Source organism: Candoia aspera, chromosome 1 (genome assembly GCF_035149785.1).
Source record: "Candoia aspera isolate rCanAsp1 chromosome 1, rCanAsp1.hap2, whole genome shotgun sequence".
Classification (NCBI taxonomy): domain Eukaryota; kingdom Metazoa; phylum Chordata; class Lepidosauria; order Squamata; family Boidae; genus Candoia; species Candoia aspera.
Genome location: NC_086153.1, coordinates 227,633,788 through 227,656,764, shown reverse-complemented (window position 1 = coordinate 227,656,764; position 22,977 = coordinate 227,633,788). Strand labels below are relative to the sequence as shown.

The 22,977-nt window shown below is 40.9% G+C and overlaps 1 protein-coding gene across 1 annotated transcript in view; it reads right to left on the bottom strand.

The window, feature by feature from the left end:
* SPEG (striated muscle enriched protein kinase) overlaps positions 1 to 22,977 on the bottom strand; it is a 120,620-nt gene that overhangs the window by 39,600 nt on the left and 58,043 nt on the right. Inside the window, exons 7-13 of the mRNA XM_063288953.1 lie at positions 19,679 to 19,887; positions 19,019 to 19,107; positions 17,855 to 18,030; positions 13,657 to 13,917; positions 9,001 to 9,159; positions 8,016 to 8,205; positions 4,772 to 5,001 (exon numbers count right to left, since the gene is read on the bottom strand). Of these exons, the coding sequence (XP_063145023.1) occupies positions 4,772 to 5,001; positions 8,016 to 8,205; positions 9,001 to 9,159; positions 13,657 to 13,917; positions 17,855 to 18,030; positions 19,019 to 19,107; positions 19,679 to 19,887 (1,314 nt within the window). The remainder of the gene's footprint in view (positions 1 to 4,771; positions 5,002 to 8,015; positions 8,206 to 9,000; positions 9,160 to 13,656; positions 13,918 to 17,854; positions 18,031 to 19,018; positions 19,108 to 19,678; positions 19,888 to 22,977) is intronic.

Here is a 22,977-nt window from a genome sequence, read left to right as displayed (position 1 = left end):
GAAACCTTGCTGAGAAATAAAGAATTTGTAGAAGATTGCAAAAAGAAACTAAAGGAATTCTTTGAATGGAATCTAAATAAAGAAGTAAATATTGGTACTGTGTGGGATACTAGTAAGGACTATATGAGAGGGTTCTTTATGTATCAAAATAGGTGTTTGAAAAGGAAAGCACAACAAAAAACTCAAATAATTTTAGATCAAATTAAGTTAAAAGAAAAAGAGCTCCAATTAAAGCCATCTGATGAGGAAATAAATCGCCAAATAAAATTTTTGCAACAACAGTTAAAAATACTTACAACAGATGAAATTGAAAACTGAGATATATCAAACAAAGAAACTTTGAACATGCTAATAAAGCGGGTAAATGGTTGGCATATAAATTAAGAAAAGGGGAAAAAAACCATTACCAAAATTCGAGAAAATGGGGAAGAATTAGTTGACAATGAAAAAATTAAGAAGGCATTTTATAACTTTTTTACAAATTTATATAAGAAACAAGAAATATCAATTGACAAAATTGAAAACTATTTGCTAAAACACAATTTAAAGAAACTAACTAAAGATCAAAAAGCAACAATTAACAACCCCATTACAACAGGAAATTATAGATGCTATTAGAAAACTGAAAACAGGCAAAGCCCCAGGACCAGATGGTTTTTCTGCAGGATACTATAAATATTTCCAAGATCAAATACTACTACCATTTAAGGATTTATTGAATATGATTGTATCAGGAAATCCAATACCTCAATCTTGGTCTGAGGCGAATATTATATTAATTCCGAAAGAGAAACAGGATCTGACACTATGTAGAAATTATAGGCCTATTTCACTACTGAATAATGACTACAAAATATTTACATTAATTCTAACTGAAAGATTAAAAATTATATTACAAGAAATAATTGATCATGACCAAAGTGGATTCCTACCCCGAAGACACATAAAAGATAACATAAGGACTATCATAAATATAATAGAGTATGCCCAAATTCATAATGAAAAACAGATTATGCTACTCTTTTTAGACGCAGAAAAAGACTTTGACAATTTAAACTGGAGTTTTATGCTTAAAACCTTGAAATTTATGGATTTGGGTGACACATTTATAAAGGCAGTCAAAGCAATCTATACATTCCAAAAAGCCAAAATTGTGATAAACGAAGATACAACACAAGAATGCGTAATAGAAAAAGGTACCAGGCAGGGTTGTACCTGCCCCCTTACTATTCATATTGGTTTTGGAAGTCTTAACAGAGAATATTAGAAAGGAAAATCAGATGGAGGGAATAAAGATAAAACAAGAAATATATAAATTAGGAGCATTCGCAGATGATTTAGTTATTACCCTACAAAATCCACTAACATCTCTTGACTACTTATTAAAAACGCTACAAGAATATGGAGAATTAGCTGGTTTCAAAATAAATAAACAAAAAACGAAAATGATAAACTTAAATATGTCACAAAATATTCAGAATATATTAGAAAATAAATCAGGATTCTCTAGTGTTAAAAAAGTCAGATATTTAGGGATAAAGATTACAGCTAAAACTAATGATCTATACCAAAACAACTATGCAAAAATATGGAAGGAAATTCAACAAGACTTAGGGAAGTGGGAAAAACTAAATTTATCACTTATGGGGCGAATCTCTGTAATCACAATGAGTATCTTGCCAAGGATGTTATTTTTATTTCAAAATATTCCAATATTATTAACTGACAAAACTTTTAAATTATGGCAAAAAGACCTATCAAAGTTCATTTGGCAAAGGAAAAGACCAAGGATTAGACTTAAATTAATGCAGGATGCTAAAGAATGAGGAGGCTGGGGTCTTCCAGATTTTAAATTATATTATGAAGCATGTGGATTATTATGGGTAAAAGAGTGGAATACTTTACAAAATTATAGATTATTAAAACTAGAAGGCCACGACCTGAAATTTGGTTGGCATGGATTCCTATGGTGTAACAAATTGAAAGTAAATAAAGTATTTAATAATCATTGTATTAGAAAGTCCCTTCTTAGAATTTGGGAAAAATATAAATCTACTCTAACACCCACTCTACCATTATGGATTTCCCCGCAAGAAGCGTATAGTAGGAAAGAAAAAACAGGAATTTGCAAATGGCTAAGATATTTGGACCTAATAAAATTTGAAGGGGCTATATATAAAATGAAAAGAAGAGATGAATTGAAAAATGAAGGACATCCATGCCAATGGTTTTTGTATTTTCAATTAAAGGAACAATTTAAAATTAATGCCCAAAGTTACAAATTCACAAAAGATTTAACCTGGTGAGATAATTTAGTTTATGCCAACAATGACCACATGATTTCCAAAATATATAAAATGTTATTACAAATAAGAATGGCAAATGTACAAATTAAACAATGTATGATTAAATGGGAGAGAAATCTTGGACATCACATTGACTATGATGTTTGGGAAAGAATGTGGACCAAAGGGCTGAAATTTACTTTAAATTATAATTTAAAAGAAATTTTTTACAAAATGATGTACATGTGGTACATTACTCCAGACAAAATATCCAAAATGTTTCAGAATACTTCAAATGTCTGCTGGAAGTGTAAAAAAGAAACAGGAACATTTTATCATATGTGGTGGACTTGTAAGAAGGCGAAAAAATTTTGGACATCTATACACAATATAATTTGTAAAATGTTGACTAAAGAAATTAATAGAACACCGGAACTCTATTTATTGGGCATCATGGACAAGGATTTGGAACATGAACGTGGAAAACTTTTATGATATTTGATCACCACAGCTAGAATTACATATGCATCAAAGTGGAAGGAAGAACTGACCCCCTCAATGGAAGAATGGACATTTAAATCCCTGGATCTGGCGCAGATGGCAAAACTTACGGGCAGCTAAATGATAAAAATGTGGAAGATTTTCAAAATGACTGGACCCCCTTCTTCAACTATGTAGAATCGACCCAAAAATTAACGTAAATGTGTAAAACATATGAATATAATACAAGATGTAAATATTATGTATTTGACTTATATAATCTCAATAGAACTGTAGAATTATTGTAACCAAATTAGTGAATTGCAAAAAGAAATTACTTAGTTAAGGTATAAAATTGTATTACTTAGGGAGTTGGAAATCCATTTCCTTTCTTTTAAACCTCTTCTTCTCTTTCTTCTTTCTCCTTTCCTTTTTTCTTTCTCTTGTTTTTGCATTTTATGTTTATTGTTGATTTTTTTCATTCTATGTTTGTATTATTTGTGTAAATAATTTAATAAAGACTATTAAAAAAAAGAATGTATGCAAAAATTACAGGCGTATTAGTTTATGAAGTATGCTTAGGAAGGTGTTTGGCAAAATTGTGTTTGGAAAGGTACAAGAGGTGACAGTGTGCAAATCTGGGAAGTGGAATGTAGTTTTATGCCAGGCAAGAATTGTGCAGACTCGATTTTTGCTGTTCAGCAGGTCATTGAGAAATGGATGAATGTGTGAAAGAAAGTTTATTCTACATTTGTCAATTTGGAGAAGGACTATGATAAGGTATGTAGGCTTGAATTAGGGCCTGTACAAATATGGAGTTGAGGGTTGGTTGCTATATGTGGTAAATGGAAATAAAGCATGCACGAGAACAAATGGAATATTTAGTGAATAGTTCAATACTGAGCAAGGAGTAAAACATGGATGTTTGATACCTCTTGGTTATTTAATGGATTTATGGGTGATTGTTTAAGAAATGCTTAGGCTGATGTTAGAGATGCCTTGGTTGGGGACATGAATATATTGTATTCTTGTATGCAGATGTTACCATGTGGTTGGCTGAGAACTCAAATGATTTGCTGTGAATGTTAAATAGATCGTATGATGCATCGAAGAATATGGATCTGAAAATTAATATATCAAATACACAGAAACTGTGTTGACAGGAAATTGGAATAAACAATTGCAAATTATACATATATGGCAATATATTAAGCAAGTAGATGAATTCATGTAACTTGATACAATATTTACTAAAGATGGGAAAATAGATGGAGAAACTTTATGACTTGCAAATGCTGGTAAAAAGGTAGCAAATAGTATGCAGTCTGTTGCAAGAAATGAATGTGGAAAGAAGCAAAAATGGCTATTTCTAAGAGCACGCTTCTGCCCATTTTGTATAAGGAAATAGGAGTAGGGTATCTGAGAGAAACATAAAAGTAAATTGAATGCAGTGGGAATGGGGTACTGAAGAAGTGTTTGTGTGGTAAAAGAAGGAGATAGGGTCAAGAATGGGTGCAGAATGAGTAAGGAATACTAGTGAGTGACTGTACTTGGTGAGACAGAGAATAAATGAGGAGTAGAGGTATTCATGAACGAAGAGTGAATGGGTCAAGAGGAAAAGGAGGGCTGAGAAAGTCATGATTGGATAGAGCCGATGAGACCCTGAAAAAGAGAGAGGTTAGAAATTTAAGGTAAAAAAAGGCAGTGTTATGATTTGGCAGATGGATATATCTGTTCACTCAGCCCACGATAAGCCAAAAAAATGGTGGTAAGGAGGAAGCAGCAGCTGCTACTGCCTGCTCATTCATGCCCAACCAGCTGGCAAGGAAGCAAGCAGGCAATATAGCTGAGGGCCAGGAGTAGCCAGAAAATCTGATGGCTGTTGTTGACATAGGTGCCAGGGCCCTTGGGAGGTTACTTGTCCAGGGGTCTCCCAAAACTTGGAACTGACCCTATTTCATGTGGGAATTCCCATGTGTGCAAGAAACCTGCAGGATGGAGCATACACTGTGTCATCCGACGGTCCTCCGAGCTCTCAATGCGCTGCCCGTTGTGGAACCAGGTAATGGTTGGATAGGGTAGACCAGCCACTTGACACTCTAGCACAGCTTCTTTGGCCTCCACCACATCCAAATCGTGCAGTGGTCGCAAGAAGTCAGGCATGGTGAAGCGTTCAACTTCACTCTCCCCTTGTTCTGGTTCTTCAGGGATCGATGGCATCTTCTCTAGCTTGGAACTGCAAAAGAAAGGGAGATCCCTCAAATGCATCAGCCAATCCAGCTACTGGGATGCCCTGCATGCATATCTTATTTATCTGTCACTTAAATATAAAGAAAAACTTTCTGATGGTAAGATCTGTACAGCAGTGGTTCATACAGTCTACCTATGGAGGAAGTGGTTCTCCATTGCTGGAGGCTTTTAAGAAGAGGCTGGATAGCCATCTCTCATGGATGGTTTGAATGGTTTTCTTGCCCACTGCAGAGAGTTGGACAAGATGATCCTTGTGGTCACTTCCAATTTTGTGGCTTCAGGCACAGGTGTGATGTTCCCTTTCCCCTTTGAGCAAAGAGAAGGCCACCTCCTATGGGCAAGCTACAACTGTGCCTCAGAGGAGCGAATATGGGAAAGGCAAATATGTATTTCTAAAATACATCATGGCAAAAAAGGAGAAGAAAAAGCACCGGGGAATCTGTTGCAAACATTCCCCAAGGAGAAAAAATATGAAGAGAAAAGAAATTGAAAGACTTTTCATGGTTAATGGAAACTCAAGCAATCCCAAAGGGACTGAGTATGAGGCAAGCAAGTGTGGGTTATGATATTATTGCAGGGAAAATATGCAGGATCAATCCTGTCCTTTAAATGGAGCATATAGGCCTGCTTTTCTCCCACCATCTGGGTTAGATGCAGGTTGTGTCCCCTGAGCGTTATTATGTTTTCTGTTGGATATGTTGGTTCCCTGGTTATCACTCCGTTTATTTGATTTGTTATATTGCACATTTTTAACCTGTATGCTGCCCAGAGTCACTGTGAATTGGGTGGCTTTACAAATATGAAATTTTCTAATTTCATAATAAATCTTATCCAGTTTGACCACGTGGGAATGGGATAGGGGACATGAATCCACAACTGGTTTGTTTGGCAGCTTACGTACTTATATCCAGAATGACAAGAAAAATCAACCAGGTTTGGGATTGTGTATTAATCTATATTAGTAGATTTATGGGAAAATTTTAAATGTTAAAGATGTTAATGTAATGTTGAAAAATATACCATGGCTTTGGAATTTGACTATTTATCAGGAATTGTGGTTGTATCAAGCATGGGGCAGCGGCGGCAGCGGGGGGCGGGTTGGCAGCAAAATTAATTATATTGCGAAATTAGAAAAGTGATATTATTCCAGATGTCAAGGAATAGTTGTCAGAAATGGGTGATCTATCTGTTTTGGAAAAGGCAAAATTTTCTACCAAAGGATGCAGCAGTATGTGTTATTATGGCAGAGATTTTGTGATATCTTACAATAATACTTTGTATTGTTTATATTATAGTAGTGAATTCATTGGTAAACCAGTTACTATTGATAAGTATAAATTATAAGATAGATTTTTTTCCTTCTTAATTTGTATCTTTAATTTTTTAAAATTTTTTTTGTATGATTATTGTTTTGTTACAAAAAACAAAGATATTCAATAAAAGCAAAAAGAAAAATCAACCAAGTAAAGATGTTCCTCTTGAGCAATTCTTCAAAAAAAGGAAATTATAGTATTCTAAGATAGGAAACACTTGTCAGTATCTCTACATTGTCCTGGAGCAATAGCTAATATATAGCTAGAGAAGCTGTTTTCAATAGCCATAGGACAGTCTCCTGTTGCATTCAGTTGGGTAATATACTGTATTACATAGATCCTATGACACCAAAATGATTTCAGATTGTTGTCCACATTGGAAATGGGAACAGTTGTCAATCAAAAACATTCATTTTTAATATAAGATAAGGAGATTGTACAATCAAATCAACTTCTCAGTTGCCTGACTAATACTTTCCATTATCCAGAAAACCTGTTTTAACGCAGTGGCAGGGACATTCTTGGCGACAACTAATTCTCTTCAGGGTCCTTTTTACATTACAAGTAATCGGTTCAATTGGCCTTAATAGAAAATGTCTCTGTTTTGTCTTGCTAATGTCCCTGGTCTCAAGCAAGCTAATTATAGTTTCCTGATGCATCAGAAGAACTGTGCTCTGAAGCATACAGTATGTGCATCCATAAAATCTGGAACTGGAAAATGGGAATGGAATCCTCCCAGAAGGCTTGTAAAACCTACAAGCAAAGCCTCTTCCCACAACCTCTGTCTATCTGTCTCTGGGTGTACGTGTGCATTTAAAAACTACATGTTTTAAGGCAAGCAGCCAGGCCACAATGGAGGCCATCTTCCAGAATTGCACATGAGACTGTCAATCAGAACAGCAGCCAAATCTGGTTCTCATGGATACAGAGTGATTCCCAGATTTAAGCATTCTGTTTCCAAACAGGGTTGCTATTAATTCTCTCAAGGGCAAGAGGTGAGGGAAAAGACTATGGTTTGCTTTATACGTGTCAATACAGCAGCCTATTTTAATGCATGAACCTCTCAGCGGTTCACTGGCTAATATAAAGGCAGAAATGGGGAAAAATAGAAACAAAAACAAAAGCACATTTAGTTAAGAGGATTTAAAACAGGGTTTCTCAACCAGGGTTTGATGGAACCCTGGGGTTCCGTGAGAGGTCACTAGGGGTTCCCTGGGAGATCACGATTTATTTAAAAAATTATTTCAAATCCGGGCAACTTCACATTACAGAGGTAAGTTTCATTCTTTATTTTCAGTTTAAGAACACTGTTAATGCATATATACAGGCCTACACATGAAACAAATATAATTTTGTAACTTCTGGCCTATATTTGAGTCTGAATGTGCAGGGGTTCCCTGAGGCCTGAAAAATATCTCAAGGGTTCCTTCAGGGTCCAAAGGTTGAGAAAAGCTGATTTAAAATAACCCAAGAGAGTCAGAGCCCCATGCCTGGGGATCAGGTGAATGGGGAGGTCCTAAGTGCATTGCCATAACTAAGGATGCACCTTCTGGCAATGTCATGGCTTACAGCATAGTCAAATGCACACAACTCTCTAGGACTGTTCTACATTTCATCGGATGTTTCCATAACCAATCCCCTCTCAGCCCTTCCTCCTCCTCCTCCTCCTCCTCCTCCTCCCACTCACATCTGGGAGCTAGCTGCCGGCCGTGGCTCCTCCACGTACAGCTCTGCGGTGCACTCAGCTCGGCCGTGCTTGTTGCTGGCACTCACCCCGTACTGACCCTCATCCTCGGAGCTCACATGCAGGATGACCAGAGAGTGGAGCCCCCCGTCCTGCTGCAAACGCATGGTTTCCCCCTCTTGCACAGGCTGGCCTGCATCAGACACATCACAGTCAGAGTCAGACCCACAAGAGAGGAGACGACACAGATGGGTTCCAGTCTATAGGAAAGTTAAAGCCTAGCCATCAGGACCCACAAGGGAGATAATATGACGTGGCTCTCTAGGTCTTGGGCCACAATAAAGACCACTGGCAGAAATATGGCCAACAGAATCCTCTCGCTCCCTTTCCACATCCTGGAGGGAGGGAGAGGTATATTGAACTTTATGGCACAGCAGCAACCATATTTTTCCTGCAACTACTCTCATAGTCAGTGTGCGAGAAAGTTCTCATTAGCAGCTGGGAGACTAGCATGTGTCCACCACCCAGAATGGAGGCCAGGTTCTCCTGGGAAATGGCCGTGCAGAAAGACCCCAGCAAGGAGACATGTGAACAATGAAGGGAAGGCTGCAGGGTGTGGATACGGGTGGGGTGGGGGACCTTTGCCCTCAGTAGATTCTGTTGGGACTCAGGCTCAGTGATGTCTGTTTACTGAAGCCAGGGCAGCTTTTTTCCTACTGGTTCTTAACAGATACATTTGATCACCAGGAGTCCAAATACTGATTTCAGTTGTGGCAGCTTATTGCAAGTCTGGCTCTCCCAAGCTGTTCCCACAGCCTTTTGAAAGAGAAAGATAAGATTTAGATCCTGCAGCCTCCTGCCTCTGCACCACCAAGCCTGGCTCAAATAAATGGACAACAATCCCATATATGTATTGGCCCTCCCTCCATAGCCATCTTAGAACACCCTGTAATCCAATGTCTCTGAACCGCAAGGTGGGGAGAATTACCAAAGTGGGTCCAAACAATGGTTGGTGGGGGTTCCCCACTGATCTTGCAGTCAAACCGTGCCGTTCGTCCCTCCACCACAGCCACAGATTCCAGTTTGCGGGTGAAGAGGGGCTGGTGCGAAGGCCACACTGTCAGCTTGGCACTGCAGGTCAGCTCATCTGCAAGGCACAGTGGAAAGTCAGCTATCAGCTATCAGCACAGAAACCAGGGGAATCTGTCTTTTCATTGTCTTTAAAAACCTTGGGCAAGGAAAGCAGCCAACTGTCCAATTGGCTTCTTCTGTTCCTGGTCTTGAGGGATATGTGTAAGCATGAAAAGATATTGGGAGGGGAAAAACCCGGAAAGGTGAGGCTATTCAGAAGATGAAAATGAAATGAAACTGCTCTTGCTACGTTTCTGCACCCTTCTTATATGTTGTTCCTGCCTCAATACCCAAATCTTCTTGGAAAGGAATTCCAGAGATTGGCATTCGGCTACGGGCCCACTCTTGTTGTACCTTAAAGTTACACATTTCCTGGCACATGAACTGAATTACCTGATAAATGTCTGCATGGCAGGTTGTTACTGAGGCCAGATCAGAACTAACTTAATGGCATTTCTCCCAATTCAGAGCAACTCTGCTCCCGTTCCTACAGTAACAGGATCCAGTCATCCTTTTATATAGACATAAGGTTTGCCAGTCAATAAAATGTAAATTTTCTCCCTCTAAGGATGTTACAGCTAGCACTACCAAAGCAAGCTTATTTATTTCGATAAATACTAATTAGTATTAATACTAATACTTCAACAAGTGCTCCTTAACCAAATTTATGTATACCTAGGGTGGTATGCATAAAATCATAACGTTACAATAAAAATAAAGCTGCTATAGCAGTGTTAACTAAAGTAAGAAGCTTGTCACAAAAATGAAGGACATTTGAAATAGGGATTATAATATTTGCCCTGTTTTCTCATGCTGTTTATGATAGAACTGGGTTTTAGTATTGCTCCAATAATCTGCAAAACGTATTTGACGAGGGGCAAAATCAGGTCAAAAGCACGGAACGCAGTATCTCTTTCAAGCCATTTTGAATTTCCTTTAAAAACGATTGACTCCCTTCAGCTTGAAAAGCTCTGGATGTAATCACATCTCTGCAATACACTTGGCAGCTACCCAGTTAGGAGATAAGGTTTCCTAAGAAGTCATTTAGACACTTTAAAATTTTGTAATAAACACTGTATATTGTTGATCTGGACTTTTGCATGTATGTGCCATGTGTCAGATTAGAAGACACGTGAAGATGGAGCTTTTCCAGTGGCGACCTCCATTTTCATGGACAACCCCCACTCCCCCGAGGAATGTCCATTTGGTTCCAATCTTGTTTTCAATCCCTGTTTAATTGTTTGATGTATTTTATTTGGACTGTTCAGCTGAGCTGCATGTTAGTTCAAGACCTTACATATTCTGTGTGTATGCACATGCAAGCTGTTTTTAGTACTGTATACTTGATTGTAAGTTGTCTTATGATGGTTTTGCCTCTAAAAAGTGGAATAATAATAGTTTAGAAAAACAGAAATAAGCAAGAAGGCAAGAAGGCAAGAGCAGTTCTAAACAGTGCTTTTTCACTCCAACTTTTCCCAATGAAATACAAAGTTGCCAGAAAAATACATTTTAAACTCTATTACATAGGGCTTCTAATCATGACGTTCTGTCTACTTTTTGCTTTCCAACAGATTTACTGCCAGGAGGGACAGATACATAATTTCCTAGATAAAGGGGAAGAAGTTGGTGTCTTGCAGATGTAGATGTTTGTTTGTGGATTTTTACCTAGACTTGGCCATGGGTGCACTGGGAGACTAAAATGCAGCCAGTACAAACTCTGGACCATTGTTTTTCAACCTCAGCAATGTAAAGTTGTGTGGACTTCTACTTCCAGAATTCCCCAGACAGCATGGCTGTCTGGGGAATTCTAGGAGTTGAAGTCCACACATCTTGAGGTGGTTGAGGTTGAGAAACACTGCTCTAGACTCTGCTAATGTCCATTGATTTTTTCAGTGGCAGCACCTGGTTGACCTTGGCAATTAAAAAAACAACAACTAGACAATATTACGCCTGGGTAGTCCTTGGATGGGAGACCACTAGGAAACCCCAGGGTTGTGGACTAGAATGGGAAGTTGATGAAACATCCTGGAAGGAGGAGACAGGAAGCCACTTCCGCACTAAGAAAACTACAGGCGTGCTCCTGAAATCACTAGGAGTTGAGCACAACTCAAAGGAGACACTGCCTTACGTTCAGTGTAAGCCACTGAATTACAAAAGCCTGTATAAACACGTGCCCAGGAACTTAACCTCAGAAATAACCATCTAAACATCAAGTAATAAATCAAACATATTTCTGACTGTGGAAACCATTTTCCTTTTCTCTTTTCAGTTTACCCCTTTTTTCATGGTAAAGCAGGGGATTGTATTACGGGGAGGATGGAATGAGATGCCTAAGATACCCTAAGCCACCTTCTAGTTCTGGAATAAGAGCAGGATGTGGCAGAGCTGAAGACACAATCAACTGAAACACAGGGCTGCAACTGGGGGAGGGGGGCAAGTGGGGCATGTGCCCCGGGCGCCGCACTGGGGGGTCTCCAAAATGCCAAAATAGTATTTGTATACTGAATGTTTCCTGGCACTTATAATAATCCCCACAATAAAACTTGCTAACACCTCCCTCACCAACCCACGGGGAGGGGGCACAGAATCCATGTTTGCCCCGGGTGACACAGACCCTAGTTGCAGGCCTGCTGAAACAGATGGTATTGCAGAAATGGGGAATGTGGGGTCTTCCAGCTGTTGCTCAACTATGTTCCCAGCTCCAGTTCCCCACCCTTGCAGTATAACCTTTCACAATATGGCCCAGTCTACATCCATTCGACCACAGCTCAAACCCTGTAGGGTAACAATGATGGAATTGAAGCCCAGCACGACTGGAGAGGATTTGGTTTTCTACCAACCCACCCTGCATCTTTCCCACGATCTGCTGATGGGGCTTCTCCCTTTGCCCACACTCACAAGCTGCTTCGCCTCTCCATCATCCCTTGCACAGACACAAGCTAATTATTGGCATTCTAAAGGTGATGTGGGTATATGTGGGTGTGTGTTTGAAACCATCACTGTTGCCGCCTAGGAAAAAGAAGGCTGATTCCCACAATGGATAGGAGGAAACGGCTCTCAAGCAAAGCCAGTGAAGGCCGTAACATTGAATATTGTTAAGTTATAAGCACAAATCATGCACAAATTGATTTCAAACAGCTCAGGGGGCTGGGGTACATCTCAGGAAATTAGAGTAGGGCTGTTGCCAGCTATATTGAGTTTCTGACTGCCAACAGACCTTCCTTCTTCTATAGTGCCCAAGCATTGTTTCTGCAGGACTGGTATAATCCCCTAAGTGAATTCCTCCCTCCTGCCATCAGCCACCACCACCAGAAAGTCTCAAATGTTCCAACAAACTGAAGGGTTGATTCAGGGCTGGTTTGAGACATGAACACCTCCTGAGCAAATGCTGTATCAGTGGCTGCATTAGCTGCTGGAAACTAGACTCAGGGCCATTTTGGACTGCTATAAGTCTTCTAGTGTTACATTCACTGCATTATGGAAACAGGGCAAAACCAATGTTCTGACTCCAGGCAGGTCTGACACCTTCTAGTTTTTTAGCTTCTCCCATTTCTGCCTTGCTTGTATGGAGAACAATGCACCACAGTACAGCCAGTATGTATTTCTAAATAGCTATACCTGAGTGAGAAATGCCCTTTGGAAGCTTCACCATGCCTGAGATTTAGCACCAAATCTTTTACCCACTTAGAAAACAGACATCTACCCCATTGACTGGGTTCATGTACCTTACTAAGTCATAACATTGTTAGCAAAGAGTTGTATGAAGCTGTTATGATGTATTCAGAAAACCATGATTAATCTTGGCAGCCTGTACAATCCTATACATGTATTCACACTGGTTTTTCTGACTAGTGGGTCAGAAAAGGGTCCTACAGTCTTCATGGCCAGTATTATTGTCGTGCTCGGTCTTTCATCAACAGCTGGCTGTTCAGTACTAGCCTAGTGTACAAGTTTATACTCATTTTCAGTTTCTTAAGCAGAAGACTTAGGAAAGCAGTGTATTTTTCATGATGCAATAAATCTATTGCTAATAAGCTTGCTAACTGGCAGAAAGGGGAGAGAAACAAACCAGCCCAGCTTGTTCTTATGCCTTTAATGGGAATGTGAAGTAGAGGATCAGCAGTCAAACTTTTAACGTAAAATAAAAAATACTGGTTCATCAGACAGATGGAAAAGACAGGGTTAGTGACTAGATGGAAGTTAGCGCCCCTACCTCCAAGTGTTCTACGGCTTGTCTCAGGGACTGGATTAATGTATCAGTCATAGGGACCTTGGGGTTCTGCTTAGGAAGTTGTGAATAAAAGCACTGTGATTTGCAAACTATGATTTGTGACTAATACTATGCATTAAAGTGGCACAGAAACCCATTACATAAATATACTGTGTGACCCCGGCCAATTATGGCTGATTTAACTGTGATTTAAGACAAAGGTTGGCTTAGTTCAGTGTGTGAGCCCAGATTCTTTCTCCTGTGCCTTCTTGGCCTCTGCCTGTGCGTTTTCACCCTCCTTACCTTTAGCTGTGCTTAACTTGCATGTGTAGATACCACTATCATCTTCATGCACAGAGGTAAGCAGCAGCTTGCACTTGCGTCCATCAAAATGCATCTTGCACTGGAGCAGGGCAGGCTGCAAAAGGCGCCCCCGCCACAGCCAGTCCACATCCACATCCGGTGGGCCAGATATCAGGCACTCGAAGATGGCTGCATCCCCAGCCCCCACCACCACGTCCTGCAGCGGGGTCAGCACTGCCAGGGACTGTGTCTCAGGGTGCACTGGGGAGGAGGAGGGAACGGGAAGAGGAAATGGAAAAAGAGAGAAAGAGATGCGTCTCTGAGCAATGGAACAAAAACAGGAGGGGATGCAAAGGATAAGGTGTGGAAAGCATGTAATGGATATTTTAGGGTTAAATAAAATTGACAAGTCGCCACAACCTTGTTGACTTGCGATGTTCTAAGAGAAAAGGCTTGGGTTCTCCCACCTCAGCTGGCAAATGTTACACAGTACTCTCATAAGGAACTTAAATGAAAACTTGGATTTCACAATTACTTTCTGGCTTCAGCTGCAGACACCTCACTTGTCCTACTTCCAGTAACGCTGAATGCCTGTTCTTCAACGAACATAAGAGACAGAAATCTATGATCCTGCGTTCTCCCAAGGTATGTTTAGAGAGTGGCTACCTTTAGCAAGAGTTGGGAAAACAGCTCTCATCCCTCCTTCTATAGGTGACCTTAGATGTTCAAAATGCAAAGGAACAGGAAGCATATGTAACCTACACACCCTTTTCTTCCAGTATCTTAAATATCCAAAGCTACCATTCCATTCCGTGGTTGAATAGAAAAGTCTGGCTATCATATTGGAATCCTGCATCCTGGTTCAGTAACTAAGACTACCTCCCAAAAGGAAAATGTTTATCCAGTGAAGCTTTTCCTGAGCCAAGAGGAAACAGCCAAATTGCAAATGTCAAAACTGGCAGGTTTAGAGCAAAGCAGAGCAACATTTTATCTGTGTACTCTGTTTTCAATATTTCAGTTACATGCTATAAACAAGACTTGTTTTTCCTTCCTACAAATGAACAGATTGTACAGCTATGGGAAAGCAGCACAATTATTTATTTAGATCGATATTTCTATCCCACACCTCAAACGCAAATGCATCATTCAGTTAGAATGTCTTTCTCCCAGGCTGGCTGGCAACTCATTAACCCCTGCAACAGGACATGAATGGAGACAAAGCAGTCATAATCCCAAACTAACTCAATCTGAATGGGAAACCATGATGGGGTATGGAGAACACAAGAGCATGATATGGGATAAGAAGGGGACATGGGGAGAAGGAAGACAAGGATCTGTGCTAAGAACAAACCACACGGTACTTTTACCAAACAAACAGACTTTATTTCATCTACAAAAAGAGGATTCTCTATTGCCCAGCCCCTGTGAGATCCTCTCAGAGTGGGAGCACAATGATGGTAAGAGACGGCATCCTTGGCCTCCACTGAAGATGCCCAGAGACCAAAGTGTAGTGGCCTCCCATTATTTCCAAAACCCCGCTCCTTTCTACAGAGTTCTGGGCAAAGGTTCCTTCCTGGTCACTCTGTGCTGCCCAGAGGTTGTCTGTGGATAAGGATGCTGCTTTCTGTAATGCTGAACCATGTGGGCTTCTGCCCAAGAGGTCTTGGATTTGAGGCATAACGAGGTCCAGATGTGGCCTGTTCCTTTCAAAGCTACCTCATCCTAGAGTGTGGCCTCCATGGATGAGCAGAAGCCTCTTCAGAGGCCAGCTGGGAGAGGGCAAGGTGGCATTCTGCTCTAAGCCCCTGGGAAGTAGAGTGGGCAAACCAAGACATGGACACATGGAGGAAACAGAGAGCACCACACACTGGCCACATTGCAGGCCAGACAGCAGCGGAGGGCAGAATGGGCACTGCACACCATCAGCCCCTAGATGGGGAATGCCTGATACGCGAGCATGGTGTCCACTTCTGAGACTCTGTGCCTAGCACAAAGCATATGGAGACCCATCTGGACATGAGTTTCCTGCCCAAGCACTAAGGAGATGCCATAGATTAATTCAGCTCAGGCAGCTACAGGGAGCTCAGAACTGCTCAGACAGCCAAAGGGAGCCCCAAACTACTTTCCCACCCGCGGTGTCCCATTCCCCTAGCTGCAACCAGGCTCTGCGTCCAAGGTGAATCTCAGCGCTGGCCATCCAGAAGCCAAGCCTTGCCAGCCTGGTTTGTTCAGTCGTGCTGGGAGTAGAGGCAACTGCCCCGGTTGTCTGGCTAGAGTGGCCCAGGGGCCAGGAGTCCCTTAGCTCACTCTCCCTGTACAGACAAAAACACAGTCAGCAAGCGAAGGGTTAGTGTAGCATGATGGACAAAAAAGCAAAGCATAGACAAATTCATACGTGCCTGATCTAAGCAAAAGATGTTCACCACAGCACAAATACATGGGTAGATACTGCCTGACAAAAGCAGATGCATTTACATAATGTAGTTACACACATAAACTCTCACACCTATCTGATAGTATCATCTTGTTCATAAAAATCAACCCCAAACTGAAGCTGGGCAGAATGCCAGATTCCCCTTTTGCTAGCTTGGAAAACATGCCATCTAGGAACTTTTCATAGATCCAGATAATGGATCCAGTAAGCACTTTTGTTCAAGTCCTTGTAAGGGAGCCTGTTTCTGCTTTCCCAAGAGCGATGCGATGAGATGATCAGTCAGAGCAATGGGCTAACTCAGCAAAAGGAGACAGCAAGAAAACAGGTTAAGATAGATCAGGGACATCATCAAAGGGCATCAGCCAATTTCATGTATGAACAGTTACTATTTATTTATATCCTATCCCGCATTTTCATTTGGTTAATAAGTCCAAATGGAGATAGTACAAATACCAAATTTGCTCAATTGCTGGAAAAGTGCAGATCCAGCTCCTTCCTCTTTACATTGCTGTGGCTCAGTCCTAAACCAAATATGGATTGGGTGACTGAAGCTGACCTTCTTTTACTAGAAGCTATGAGAAACGCCAGACCAACGGCAGCTATGCGTCCCCCTTTACACCCAATTTGGGCCCCACAGGTTTTGTAAAGTGAAGCCCACAGGGAAAGAAGCTCATGGCTCCCTTGCCTGATGGAGATGCTTTATGAGAGATATGGAAACACACTTAAGCATCATTCCCAGTGGGATGAAGGATGCACACCTGACACCCATGTCTTAAATAACAATGAATAATAAGCTGAACAGGAAAAAAAATGTGCTAAGGTGTGGGAAAATGTGGTGGGATTATGGGTCAGGGAGACTATTATGTATGCCACTTCTCGTTGCAAATGGAGCTCACTGGTCACCCCTGTGGCTGACATAGAAGGCACCACCAAAAAAGTGTCAATTATAACAATGAGGTTACATTATATAGAAAGCCAGTTTGGTGTAGGGGTTAAGGCATCAGGGTAGAAACTGGGACAGCGTAAGTTCTAGTCCTGCCTTTGGTACAAAGCCAGCTGGGTGACTTGGGACCAGTTACTCTCTGTCACCCCTAGGAAGGAGGCAAGGGCAAACCATTTCTGAAATCTTGCCAAGAAAACTGCAGGGACTAGTCCAGGCAGTCATCAGGAGTCAAAAACTGACTCAAAGGCACACAAAAAAAGTTGCATTATATATGTAATACAAGTTAGAAACTGACCTATGAATAAAGCAATTCTTGCTTCAAATCTCCCTCTGGATGACAAGCACAAACTCTTATGAAAGAAACAAGCTACCACCTCTTAGACCTTCAAGTGCAATAAGGGGATGACCCTGAGCAATCTTCAAGGCTGTTGTGAAGATTACCAAAACCTATTCTATAAAACACCCTGAATATTTATAAAAACAATAAAGGCAGGATAGAAAATAAAATAAAATAAATAAATAAATAAATATTCAAAACTGTTTTATAAATGCAATTAAGTTTGTACTCCTAGGTGTTTTCCTGCTTTCACATGTTCCTCATCCTTGCCCCTCAAGTTAGCTTTAGTCAATGGCCATGGAGCAGCTACTGGTGGTTAGAGAGATAATACCAAGATTATGAGCAAACTGGAAGCATATTCACATGGGGGAGCAAGATGGCTGATGAGTGGAAGGAAGAAGCAGACATGCAGGCAGGATCCATTAGATTATCATCACATGACTGGCAAAGCATTAATTCTCATGCTCTGGAGCTCCAAAGGTACCTTGTATATCAAGCTTGGCCTCACACTGTTTGGTGCCATATTCATTGATGGCCTTGCAGGCATAATAGCCAGCATCTGTGCATTCCACCATGCGGATGTGGAGGCAAAATGATCCATCCTCTTCCTCCACAGCAGAAATGCGTCGCCCATACTTTACTGGATGCCTGTTCTTCAACCTAGAGTTCAGAACAGAGGGTCTGAAAGCCTGCAGTGCTTAACATTTCACCCAGCTTCAAGAGATAATTCCACTATTGCTTCTCTACCATTGCATACCCCAGAAAAACACTGCATATTCTGGTTCTGCCATTATCCTCTACCAGCCCCTGTTCTGTTACAATTTCTTTTCTTATAATTCATTCAGGGCAGTCCAAACCAGAAGACTAGAGATTCATTTTTTAAAATTCCATTTTAGCCTAATTAGTCTGCCTCAGATCTGAGACCAATGTTTTTAAAAACAGGGACAAACTACCATTTGTGCCCCACCAGGTACCAGTCCAGTTTCACATATTTCCAGGAGCACAAGATATTCACATTCTTTCCACCCACCCACCATCTGTCACAAAGACAGAGCAAAGGAGAAGGACCTCATTATACTTCGATTGTGGAAATTTGATGATTTTGGCTTCTTTTATAGGGTGAAGAGGGAAGAATACAGATCAGATATCTGCATTTCTACTGCTGCTGGCAATGGAAATGCGACAAATTTGAATGCTAAAAATGTTCTTTTTGTGGCATTTCACTGCTGAAGTTTAGTAGCAACAGGGACTCCAAGATCACACCAAGTCTTTCTCAGGCTCATCCCTGAGAAATCTATTTTAGTTTTGCCTTTCCACACACAGATATAAATTAACCTTTCCCTTTGTGAGTTAGTGCCTTCTGGAAATGAAAAACCAATAATGTAACTCTACAAACCTTTTAAAATATCATGTCAACTGACACATTATATAACTGTTAATCAATTGTGAAACACTGATGGGCAGGATGGGAAGAAGAAAAAAAAAAGGTATAAAAGCTTCCTTGGCTAAATGCCTAAAGGCAGTTGTTATTTTGCAAGATGGGAGCAACTCCAATCCCTGCCATCTTATCCATTAAAAATACAGTAGTGTCCAGATGACAGGACAGCAATACTTTTAAAATCATACTGAAACATAATGACCCACTTACCAGTGCACAATGGGTTTGGGCTCTCCTTGCACCCGAATACGCAGGACCACATCATGTCCTTCTAGTACCATCTGGTCACTTAGTGCTATCTGCAAAAGAGAGCACCCAGGATCATAACAACTGACAAAGGGGGTTCAAAAACTTCCTCCCTCCCTCCCTCCCTTCTGGTGGAATAGAACAGTCTAATGCAGGGTTTCTCAACCAGGGTTCCGTGCAACCCTAGGGTTCCATGAGAGGACACCAGGGGTTCCCTGGGAGGTCACGATTTATTTAAAAAGTTATTTCAAATTCAGGCAACTTCACATTAAAGAGGTACATTTCATTCTTTATTTTTAGTTTAAGAACAACGTATATATACAGGCCTACCCATGAAACAAATATAAAAATTTTGTACCTTCTGGCCTATATTTGAGCCTGAATGTGCAGGGGTTCCCCGAGGCCTGAAAAATATCTCAAGGGTTCTTCCAGGGTCAAAAGGTTGAGAAAGGCTGGGCTGGAGCTTGTTTCTTGCCACATGGAGCAAATAGACCCAGATTCTACTCTGCTCACAATTCAGAGGAGTATTGCTTACATCCTTCTATGATTATTTTCCAGGTAGGTCAAAGCTGTCAGCTTCTTTTTGTACTCTCATGCCTTCCTCTAACCACACTGCTTACTCACCTCAAAACATGGTGCAGCTTTGAAGTTAATGTCTCCATGTGCTGAGGTCGAGCCAATCTCAGAGCGGGGTTGCACTCTCATAACAGGGTGGTGCTGAGGGGTCACTGACTCAGGGAGCTCTTCCAAAGGACTCAAGTACTCTTCATCCGATGTGACAGGGCTGCTGAGTTCATGGCGGGGCACCAGTCGGCTGTGGATCTCTGGGGGAGCTAGACAATCAGAAGAATGTAACAGTATAGATTGGGCAGAGCCCAGCAAAGATGGCGTTAAGGGGAAAATGGTGCCAAAGCAGAGCCAACCTAACAGCAGGTAACTGAGTCAGCCATATGCAACAAGCAAAACTCCTTAAATGACATCCCACAGCATCATCCTCCCACCATCCCACAGTTCTAAGACTTAAGGTTTCTGTCTGCCTTGCTTTACTAAAACAGCTTGCTTGGGAAGACAGACAAAGCAACTGAGAGACTATTTGTCTGCACGGGCTCTTTTTAAGTAACTAGAAGAATAAAGTTCCCACATGGCAACTGGAGTTCATCATATCAAGGATGATTACTTCCTTATAACATCTTTAATGAGTAACCAGAAGGGGCAAACTTCTACTTTTTTAAACAAGCACTACCGTTCACAATGATAACACCACCTTTCCCTACTATTGAGTTAAAGCACTCTCCACTTCGGCAGAAAATTATACCGGGATGAAATTTGCTGTCCCCATAGCTAATCTGTATCTTGCCACTACTGCTTCTGTTTCAAGTCACTCCATGCCTTACGGATTTTGCATACTTTGAACCTATTGCGAGACAGTGCTAGAATAAGGGGGGAAATATTATTTAGGACCAGTACAGCTAAGGACAACTTAAGGTTGTCTCATTCATGAATTCTAGATTTCAAGGCAGCATCAAGGGGGCATGGCAGAAAAAAATATGTTGCCAGGGCATGTTTGTGCCATGATTAGGTGCAAGTGGGGAAAGCCCATAGTCATTCATAGGAACATGTCCTTCAAAAAAACATATTTTTCTTCAACCATAAGAAAATTAAGGCAGGATCTGCTTAGATCTTGTACATTGTCAGATAACTTATTACATGAGGAGAAAAATTGTGTGTCCTCCATAGTTCCCTATTATACTATGTGGGATACAACTATATTGCCAATTCTTCCCATGTGAATTTCCCCATTTGACTATTACCAGCATTACGATGGAGAGAAAGTCAGGAAAGCAGCCACAATATAATATAACAATCACTCTTAACATAAACAATGGCCTGAAGAGCATAGGCTAGTTGTCTTTGTGCGGTTTTACTTTGCCCCTTTTCCTGGATGTTAGATGCCAATTTTTTACCTCTATCCAAGCCGCTTAGCAATCCTTCCCTTTGAACTATGCCACTAGGCGATTAGGTATGCTGTGGGGAAAATGCCGACTTTCACACACATTCCCACAGGCCATTGTACTACTACATTATCTCAAATAGACTATTTCCATTACTACCAAAAGAAGCCTAGGGGCTGATGTGAAGCAGAACAACAAAACCTGAAACATTATATGATATTCAATCCTCCCAAGGCCTGGACATTTCATAGTTAAGATGCTTACATGTTGGAATGCTACCTCATTGGAAAAGTAATTCTTCCACAAATGTAGAAAAATTGTATTTTGGAGAGAAAGCTAAAGCTAAAAACCTTCTTTCTAAACCTTTAGCTTTAGAAAGCTAAAGCTAAAAGCCTTCTCCTAAATATTCCAGCTTTCCCCAAGCAGGTAGGGTTTTATTGCTAGAATATGACAGTACATTTAAACATGCCATTTCCCCCATCTAGATTCCCAAGTCATTCTTTACCGTAACATTTCCTAACAAGATCTTTGTCTGAAGTGATGAAGTCCTTAGGTGGACTTCATACACATTGTTTCATTTTTATCAATTCATTTTTTCTGAATGAATTCAGACTTTCATCTGAAAACTGACAGATCAGAGTGTTAGTTATCAGCTAGGAAGTCTCCTAGCTGATAACTAGTCAAGTCAAGTTTCCTCAATCAGACCTAATTTGGATGGCTGCTATGAGGACTAAAAAGTACTGGGGGAGAGACCAATATCCTAAGTTCCCCCAAGCAACGTATTCAGGGAAGTGTACAATACTATGGTTGCCAAGTTTCATGCATCACTTCAGACTTCACACCAGCAGAGACTTGACCCACACGGAGTAGCTAACTGCAGCAGCTTCAAGGACATGCCACAACTCAATAAGTAGCATTTTATTGTAGATACAAAAGAAATCAGATATGGGCAGAATATCAGCCTACTGTAGAATACAAGAATCAAGTGTGCGTTTGTGCACGTGTGTGGAGAGCGAGCAAGAAGTCAAAGTCAGGGTTTAAATCCTAGGCCTCTTTCCCCCTGCCTTTTTGCATGGCATTTTAGCTGTTCTTTTCCCAACCCTGAAGGTCAACATCCACTTAGCATTTCCACAGGAGTCTTTTATCTGGCTGTAGTTCCTGCCATGTCAGCGTCAGTCCTTATGCACGGGGATAAAATGAGAAACAACTTCTAATGTAAATCTGATGTGGCTAAAGCACCATGTGAAAATGTCACCCTTTCAGATATACACATATGAATTAGTCTTAGTCAATAAAATCTAATTTGATCAAATTACAGCAGATGTTTAGAACAGATATAAAAAAGCTGATCCTCTGAATTATAAAACCTACTTGCCATAAGGCCTTTGCTATGCAAGAAACAACATGATAAGCATCGTCAACAACACCTTCTTGTAAAATATTTCAAAAGATACTACAGCCAATGCTTTCAGGGATTCCTGTTATTCATGGTTGGAGGGGGTGGTTATGGCCAAACTGTATCAGCAAAGAAAGAGATATTAGCCAAGAATAGGGCACTCCAGTCTTGGATGCTAACATTATCTGTTCATGCTGGCAGCAGTATTCCTGGCTTGCTGTCCCTGAAAAAGGCCAAGGTGACATTAATAGTTGGGACAATGAAAGCTGGTAGAGCACTGGTGAGGCAGAGGGGCTAGTACTGATCCAGATCTTGACAGAGGGAGCCCACTTTAGTGGATACAGTCAGGAGCATCAGACCAGGAGAAAGCAGAGTGTCTTGATACTCCATAGCAATAATACCCAATGCTTCCTATAAAAATGGATAGGAAATTATTTAAAACAAAACCATCCTTTATAGAGACAGAGGAACATACTGATTCTGCCCAAGATCCAAAAGCTAGACTACGGTTTCTCAGCCCTTTAATAAACCTGACTAGAAAGCAGAGTATTTTCCTCAGGGGAAGATTACCCCCT